General features: G+C 31.6%; 1 protein-coding gene across 1 annotated transcript in view; it reads left to right on the top strand.

The window, feature by feature from the left end:
* Nucleotides 1-2,199, top strand: part of LOC119837527 (suppressor of lurcher protein 1-like) — a 44,885-nt gene extending 42,686 nt beyond the window's left edge. Inside the window, exons 14-15 of the mRNA XM_038363116.1 lie at nucleotides 737-969; nucleotides 2,079-2,199. Of these exons, the coding sequence (XP_038219044.1) occupies nucleotides 737-969; nucleotides 2,079-2,149 (304 nt within the window). The 3' untranslated portion in view covers nucleotides 2,150-2,199. The remainder of the gene's footprint in view (nucleotides 1-736; nucleotides 970-2,078) is intronic.
* The last annotated feature ends 7,311 nt before the right edge of the window (nucleotides 2,200-9,510 follow it).

Genomic DNA, 9,510 nt, shown 5'->3' with positions numbered 1-9,510 from the left:
GGTATACTGTCTATTTACACTTTAAAATATATTAATTTTTACATTTAATTTAAAATACTTGTATAAAATAATTAATTTCGTTAATGGAACAATGTCTAGTTTCTAGACACTGTTAATAAAATATTACGTCGAAGTTTGTCTTTGTTATCGTGTTTCTTTGTTTAAAAAGTAATTTGAACAATGTTTATTATATAATACTGTAGTAAAATACATTTACTGTTTTCTATTTAGATTCGACATCAATGCGAGACAAGACAAATATGTTACTTTGAGTTTAGGACTTAAAATTACGGATTTTTTATTTGTTTGTTAGAAAAGAAGAGTTTAATTTTTAGTTTAATAGCATTGAAATGTTTCATAAATGAAAAATTTCGAAAAAATAATGGAGTGCCCTCAGGCACATAAAACCGAAAGAGTAGAAGGAATTGGATTGCCGAGGCGAGATTACGGGTAGCAACGCCTAGCCTCTCAGGCTAAGCGTTGCTACGGTATGGCAAAAAACGCGGGTTCTAATCTCGCCTCGTGAGTTTTATCTATTCTTTCAAAAATTCTCAAAGGGTTTGTTTATAAGAAGCTATTCTGAGACTCTTTTAATTTTTCTTTTCTGTTATAAACAGACACTTTCAGAATTCAAAAACGATCCATAACATCATTCTACTAATATCTTATGTGTGGGTATATACTATTGACTCCGTAGTTGCATACGAAAAGTTTTCATCATTATTTTTCTTCATAGATGTGAGGTTGTATCAGCCAGCGACTATGTGCAATTCTCAAACGAGGTTAACTCACGTGGTACACGACACTGTGGTCAATTAAAGGACCTTAAAGTGACATCTAAGAGAAACTTCTTCAGGATCACGTTCAGGTCAAACGACCGTCTCGACGGCACTGGGTTCAAAGCGAATTATATTTTTCTTAAGGACACTGAACTGAATACGGTTAACATGCCCTCTATCGGTGGATGTGGTGAGTTCATTTCGCTTATGTAGTATAAGGCTTAGCGCTATAAGAACGCCTTAAAAAATAACTAGTAATACATATGTATATGTTGGTGAAAGGTTGTTTATATTTTTTTCAAGAAAGTGTTTTAACGGTTGTTGTTTTTGTGTATTAGAGCTGGCAAAAGATCTGGTGGGTCACCTGATGGTAAGTGACCTACGACGCCCATTCACATTTGCAGAAACCGTATGCCACTGAAAATGACTTGCCAGGTGGAAAAGGGATAAGGAAAGGAATGGGGAGGGTAGGAAAAAGGATAAAGGCCGCCTGTGATTGTCTACTATACCAATTTTTAAACGGATGCGTAGATTGAATAAAAGCACAAATAATCTATAACGAATTGCGTGAATTCATCACGAAAATAAATTTGTTTAATTTAGACACATATCTGTCTGTTAGAAAAATATAATGATATTGTTTTTGTATCCTTTTTAAAGAGTTATATAAAAAAAAAATCCTATATTTCATTAATTTAATATTTGTACGAAGTTATTTTTTGCGCTTGTCTCTATGGAGATTAATTGAGATATTAAAAGCGCCTATTGCATAATTTGATAATTTGGACCTAGGCCAAATTTCACTTTCAGAGCTAGGTGATATATCAGTCCTCTCTTTTTATATCATTATCGTTCATCACTATTTTATTATCATCTACAAACATTCACTACACCTAACCTGGAAATAGATTTTATACTATAATATAAATATGATAAATCGTGTAACTTTAGTTTTCAACCTAAACCGGTCGTTAGCAAAATAATTTAATATGTTTATAAAAGAAAAACAATACAATTAATTACCTATTAAGTCACATGTAACTATTTTCTTGTTTTTAATTTTACGCGAGTATTATCTATTTTGAAATTAAAACTTTTAAACGCGATTTATTAATTATATTATTAACCCGACGTTTCGAACATTTTACAGCGAACGTGGTCACGGGGAGACGCGAGTCTCGTCGTCTGGTTAATAATATAATGAATAAATCGCGTTTAAAATCCGTTAAAAAGTTTAATTTCCACATGTAACTAGGTAACTAATATGTTTTGATGAAATACATAATATAAATGTTTCAGATGCAGTTCTTCACACAACAATGATCACCGTGTTGTTAATGATTATAGAATTGATGATGGCTCTCAGATAAATACAACGATTCATGCAGAGGTTTATAGAAATAAATTATTACTGTTGATACCTGAGCGTTTTATTTCGCTACTAGCCGCTCACTCTCTTAACCGCTCTTTTTCTAATCGGAATACGTGGAGATTAGTTCCTTCTATATCACAAACTCCCAATTTTTTGAACTCTTCACAACATTAGTATTATATTAAAATTATAACTGCAATTATAATTATATTTTTATATTGTAACACACAATTAAAATATTGGGCCTAACCATATATTGTATGTACCGCATTATAGAACCAAGGAATTCATTGACAGCATTTTATAAATGCATATATCTATTTACCCTATGGAACTACTTCGGACTTTGGTAATACGCTCCACGATATCAATTGAATTTGTTGTTTTTTTTACTTATTTCAATTTACATATAACAATTCTTACCAATATAATAAATAAGGGAATATTGGAAAGGACTTAAAGGAAACACACACTAAGAGTTACGTTTATGCCTTTAAAAATAACTGAATCTTGTCGTAGAAAACAACTTTTTTTTTTTGAAAAAGTTAATGAATGATGCAACATGTTCCGCCCAAAATATAAGCATTTGCAATAGTAGAGAATTAATCTCCATCCTTACATGTATGAATAAACAGAGTTTACAAATCAAACGAATCATCAGAACACACTACCCAATGGCCATTAGACCGTAAACAAAGGTCGCGTAACATAAAGACTGAGCTAGCACTAATTAAGGGTTCCTACAGGAAGGTATTTGTTTAATAGTGAACTGGAGTATGTTCAAGTTCTGAGAAGAGCAATTAGGGTTTAACTGTTAGATTAATTTTGGTATGGAACATCTATTCATGAGGCCTAAACGCTTAATACCATAGGTAATGTCAAACTTGAACTAAATTTTATCCGTTTCAGTACTGTGTATGATATATCAATGCTACAAGCGCACGTGAACTACATACGAGTTATTAAATTTTATGAACCATTGACTGCAACTTCGAATTTTTTCAAACAACACACAAACACACCACACCTCCTTCAGCGTACATAGCCTAATTCTTATCATAGTAATTAAATCAATAAAAAATACATTTCACATTTAATTGTATCGTTTACCATATCCACGAATCTACAATTCTATTTAATATACATCTAACATCAGCCGCCAAGCAAATATCCCAAAGGTCAACAAAAATACAGTCCAGGCTCATTCCAAAGGTCCCTTATCTGTGGTTCCAGCGTACTTCTATTTGAAAAGGACCAATTCAAAAACCTAGTAACCGACTGTCACGGTAACAACGCCTACAACTGTTATTTATATATAAACAATATATATCGCCTTGCTCATACGCTTATCAACTTTCAACATGTCACGTGGGCGAAGAAAGGCTAATTTACAGTGATTTAAATAGTATTATACGGTTAAATACTATTTTAAGACGCTTCACGTATATGTTTGTATGTAACCGACTCCTTTAGACTCGATTTTGACCCACTAACGGATGGATTTAATTCAAACTTTTTTAAAAAACGATTAATTAGTTTATCTTTAGGATCGCTAAGATTAAATAATATCCTTACGTGTTCTCTGTATAGAGCAAATGAGACAATTTAGTGGGTTATATCATTTAAGTGTGTGTTTTTTTATATTAAATATATAGTTTATTCTTTATACAATTGATGAAGGTGCGAGAAGTAGATATAAAATAAGTAATAAGTATCCCCTGTTCCAATTCTACTACATTTAAGACAGCATTTGTTTCGTAACAAAAAATATATTTTGTTTATCATTCAAACCAGGGAAATACTAATAAATTTTAAAAGCAAAATATAAATGAAAAGTACTATTACAAAACTGTTCCGCTAGAATTAATTTCGAAGGATTTCATATAAAAGTTTATAGCAGTACTTATCTTTGGAGCGGGTGCAAAAATTTTATCTCTCTTGTGAGCCTAGAATAAAATATATAGCGCAGCAAATTTTTTGTCGAAACACTATTAAATGATACTATTGAAAAGGATTAGTTTTTAAACTAGAATTCACTAAGCATAAATGCGTAAATTAATATGACACACGAGTTATGTATAGTTAGTCTTTTGTAGTTACAAGAAACACTTGTGTCTAGATTTATGTGCTTGTATGTATGTAAAAAGATGACGTGGTAGATGAAAGTCGATGTTTAAAATATGAATTTTATTAAAGTTTTTCACAGCTGTTTTGTCCACCACTATTAAAACTTCTCCTATCCAATTTAAATAAATATGTAAGTATTACACACACCTTAATACCACTATTCATTGTTTGATTATATTTTCTCAATCCTCCTACGCAAAATTCGAAACAATATTTAATTTTACAGATGAGAATTCATCTTACATACAACATAACATTCCCGCGCCTACTAATGTTCCTGAAATTGAGTCTAATAATACGCGTCTATTTACTGAAGTGCCTGTATAGTGTATCTGTGAACATGTAAACAGAAATACGTAATGCGCTGACTACTGAGTACAGTACGTTTCGAGGATTAAACACATATACACAGTTATCGAGGGGAGATTCAAGATGCGAGTTTGATGTATGTACACTATTTATGTGTTTAAGAGTAGAGGATGTTTAAAACTAAACTGTCAGGTCGCAATTTTAATTTAAGACTATAGATCCTACTAATATTATAAATGCGAAATTTCGTAAGAATGTGCGTGTGTTTGTTGCTCTTTCACGCAAAAACTACTGTACTGATTGTAATGAAATTTGGTACGTAGACAGCTGGAAATCTGGAATAACATATAGGTAACTTTTTCTTCTGATATTCCTACGGGATACGGACTAACGCGGGTGACACCGCGGGCACAGCTAGTTATTTATAATGAATGAATACCTCGCGTATATTGTAATACGCATTTACCTACAAATAGTGAGACGAATACTAAACATATGTAAGCAGTGCACTCACTATTCGTCTTACGAATCGCGTTAAAAGCGGTTTTTCGGGCACGGATGGTAAACTCTACTAATCATTGTGAATGTGTAGACAGAGCTCGCGATGACATACGTAAATGTATGTTTCGACGAGCGACGTGGTGAATGGACACGAATGTGAAATATGCTATAAATGTTGCTATATGCTATAAATGTACACAAATGTTCGCGTATATACAAGATAAAACCTGATAGACGAAATAAGTAATGCACTTATAGTAGCTAGTCCATTGATATGTTACAATTGGGGTTACGTTTCTCAGAGGATGCAATTTTATTTGATGGATGGTTAGGGGGATTAATAAGAATTAAATTAAAGTTTGTTTGTCACCAACCTTTTTCCGTGGCTGCCGTTTTAAAAAAAAGTGTTTTACGCTTTCTTTTTATGTCATAGCCGGCAACTGAGCTAGTGGTTCGCCTGATGGTAGACGATCACCACCGCCCATGAACATTCGCAGAGGCTCAAACAAAAAATGTGATTTTTATCAATAACTAGCGGTCCGCCCCTGCTTCGTCCGTGGTACATATAGCCTATAGCCTTCCTCAATAAATGGGCTATTTAACACTGAAAAAATTTTTCAAATTGGACCAGTACTTCTTGAGATTTCATTATCAACCCATATATGTTCAAACAGCTGGGACACAGGCCTCTTATGAGGGTTTAAGCCATAATCCACCACGCTGGCCAAGTGCGGGTTGGCAGATGTCGTCGAAGTTTTGATTCTTGGACATGCCGGTTTCCTCACGATGTTTTCCTTCACCGTTTGAGCAGTGGTGATGTTATCAACATGTGCAGATAAATTGAAAAATCAATTTATTACTTGCACGCTCTCAAACCCCGACTTATCGATTTTCAGCCCAAGGTCCTCACCACTGAGCTTCAGCTTTATAATATTAGTAAAGCTTAACAGTAATGTATGAATATATATGAATGTATGAATTGTTAAAAGTGATTAAAAATTCATACACATTATGAACTACGTCTTGTGGGACATTATTTGACTAGTGAACAAGATAAGTAGATTTGCTATTAATTGTCTACAGTTAAATTGTCCTTCATGAAATTCGAAGGTTTTAATTTAAAGGTCCCATCCCAAAAGCTGCATGTTTAGCATAAACCCATTCCCCCTATTCCGTATGCAATCAACGTTAAACAAAGCCAGTTTGTATGGAAGGTTTTTTAACGAGCATTTTAATTTCCCCTTATTCCGACCCTGCATGAGTTTGCGTAACCTATTACATTATAATGAACGATGCTATGAACAAATTGAATTGAAAAATAACAAACCCGTTTGTCGTAGCAGTGCATTTATAAACATTTTTCTCTTATACTAACATTATAATTTAGTGGAAAATAGAGATTTTTAATAAGCATACGCACATGTATTTTGTATAGTGTATTTATAACTACTATTATTACATGTAAGATTTAGTTTTCAATCCATTCAAAAATATGAAAGAGATTTACCAGACAGACGATAGACGAAGATGGACAATTCAGGTTCTCAGTTCGACTGTCTTTTAGTTTTGTTTACGTAAGAACATTCATCTTAGTGAACCGTTTTTGACGTTTCTTCTGTTATTTGAAAACCTGAAAACTTTTTATTTTAGTAAATAAAGAAATTAAATGTGGAGGTATTAAATTTCGTATGTTTATAACAATTTGAAGGCTGAAATACGGTAAATTGTAAACTATTTAATTACAAAATCTCATAGGTAATTGTTATTCGGCAAGAATGTGAGGATTTTCGTCGAATTCCGACATGAAATTATGTTTAAGAAATACCAGCAATTTTGGTTGTTCATACATAAATGATAAATCTTGGATTCTCGCGGGAGCCACACATCAGATCTGCACAGTTGTAATTTATACTGCTTTGTTATGTGCCTTCTAAAATTTAACATAAATATTAACATTCAGATTTCAGACGTATTTCAAGATTCATAGGAATTGTTTTTCTTTGAAATCGTGCAATTCTTTATGGTCTACCGGTATAAGTTATCTTGATTTTCCATATTGTGTACATAATTATTGCTAAACAAAAAAAAGGTAAAAGATTTATACGTTTTAAAGATAAACCAGTGTTAAACAATAACTTTTTAAGTATACAATATACTTACCAGTAATTATTACGTAGTTATAGAATAAAGTTGCTGAATATTTTTTAAACCCTATATTATATGACAGTATTGTATATTGTATAAGTGAAATTAAATAGGCAATAAAATCCATAGTAACAACAGAGAGAGCCACAACAAGTTGGTGACTCTGTTACTTTATTCTATCTCTATTTCAATAACTAATTAGACACTAATGATTTATAAATAACTAGCTGCTGCCCGCAGCTTCGCCCTCTTGGTCAAAATAATAATAATAATATTTTCATGGGAATGAAACGTCTCAACGCAGTAAGAAGTATTTTTGTACAACACTGCGACAACCCTAAAATACCTATAATGCACCTCTAACTACATCTTATCAAATTTCAAATTTGTAACACAAAAGGTGAAGGTGGACTTTCATACAAACTATCGACAGCCCTAGACGCCTTTAACATAGACCTGCTGCAAAATCTAAAAAAAATAACTTTCTACCTAACTCCATTATTATACGTTCAGTCGTTTTCGCGATTTTATGAAGAGTGAGTGAACTTTCATTGATATATGTAGATTTTATAGAAAAATTAAATACATGGAAAATAATATGTATCTACAACAGATAAATTAATTAAACATTATATTTCCAATCACATCAACATGAACACAAAAAGATAAGCACAAGAAAACATTATTAATTTTTTATTTCTGTAGCAAACCAATTTTTAACGTAATACCACAGATTACATAATACTAAACAATACATAGCTAATAACATATTTTTATTCACAAGATAATCATCATAATACAACATCAAGATAATGAAGCGAAATACAAATGTTTCTAATGGGATGAAGTGTAAATGAAAATATTCCGTAATGTATTGAAAAATGAAACAAGCTTCGATGAAACATATTTGAGATGCGAATACTTATTATTTTAAGATATGAGCAATTCATACAAAAATTCATCATCCGCCAATATATATGGTAATAATTCCTTGTATTTAGATTAATTACATTTTACGATACTTACTACAAAAACTAGTAACGATAATGTTTCTCTTAATTTAATTTAGTAAAGCAAACTTAAATGGCCCAATATATAAATTACAAGCATTAGGTATCTTTACATTGCATATAAGATAAAAAAAACAAGGAAACGGTCGTGATCGTTTGGTTTGACAAATATTCCTATCTTCAAAATGAATGTTGTATTAACAATGGATTGATTGATACTTCCTCAGAGACCATTATAAGACCTCGTGCATGATGTTTGAATTTAATATTTACGTCTATAAAACATTATCTTAAATATACAATAATAATTTAAGTTGTGGAATAATTTCTCGCTTTATCGCTTTTTGCTCGCGATGTTTTCAAGTAGTGTACCTTTAGAAATTAGTCTTTTTAACGGGTTTTAGACGCAATTTATTCAGTATGTTATTTAAGGCGACGTTTCGATTACTGGTCTCCCCGTGACCACAGTCCCTGTAAAGTTCGAAAGGTCCGCTTAAATAATATAATAATATTAAAAAGTACTTAATTTCTAAATGTATTATACTCGCGTAAAATCAAACACAAGAAAATAATAAGTAATGTACCTAATGTTGTAGTGAAGAGACAAATGTAATTATATTTTATTATGAATTTAATTTAGCGATACCAAAAAATACTGTATCTTGTGAGTGGTTTTATAATTTATCCGTTACTTAGATATCAATCAAGCCTCTATATTACTATATTTTAGTTTTTAATGCAATGGCAAAAATAAGATTACGTTTTTTTTCAAAACATTGAGTTTACATTTACTGTTTTGAAATCATTCACCCAACTTAATGTAAAGGTTTTTCGAACCACTAAAACAACATAACCCTGAGGCAGTGTGGAAAAGGCTTTACATGATTCTATAAGATTTATGTCCAAGCACGGAGGCCACAAAGTTGTTGTTTTTATTAAATTTCGCAAACTTCGCAGACAAAACTCTTTGTCCTAAAAATGAAATAAACGATCCTTAATGTGAAGGAGTTATGAGTTTAATAAGAGCCAATGTATATTTACTGCATATAGTTAAATAAATAATGCTTTCATACTATTCGAAACTGAATTTTAGGTACAATATTAATATAAACTAATATTATAAACATGAAGAATTTGTTTGTATGAACGAATCTGAGGAACTACTGATTCCATTTTAAAACTGGTTTTGTTTTGTAAACCCTCTTTAAAAGTCATTATTCCTACTAATCCTACTAATATTATAATTGCAAAGTTTGTAAGGATGTGT

Source organism: Zerene cesonia, chromosome 3 (genome assembly GCF_012273895.1).
Source record: "Zerene cesonia ecotype Mississippi chromosome 3, Zerene_cesonia_1.1, whole genome shotgun sequence".
In the NCBI taxonomy this organism is placed as follows: Eukaryota; Metazoa; Arthropoda; class Insecta; order Lepidoptera; family Pieridae; genus Zerene; species Zerene cesonia.
Note: the sequence above shows the minus strand (reverse complement) of the source record. Positions and strands in the feature narration are given on the sequence as shown.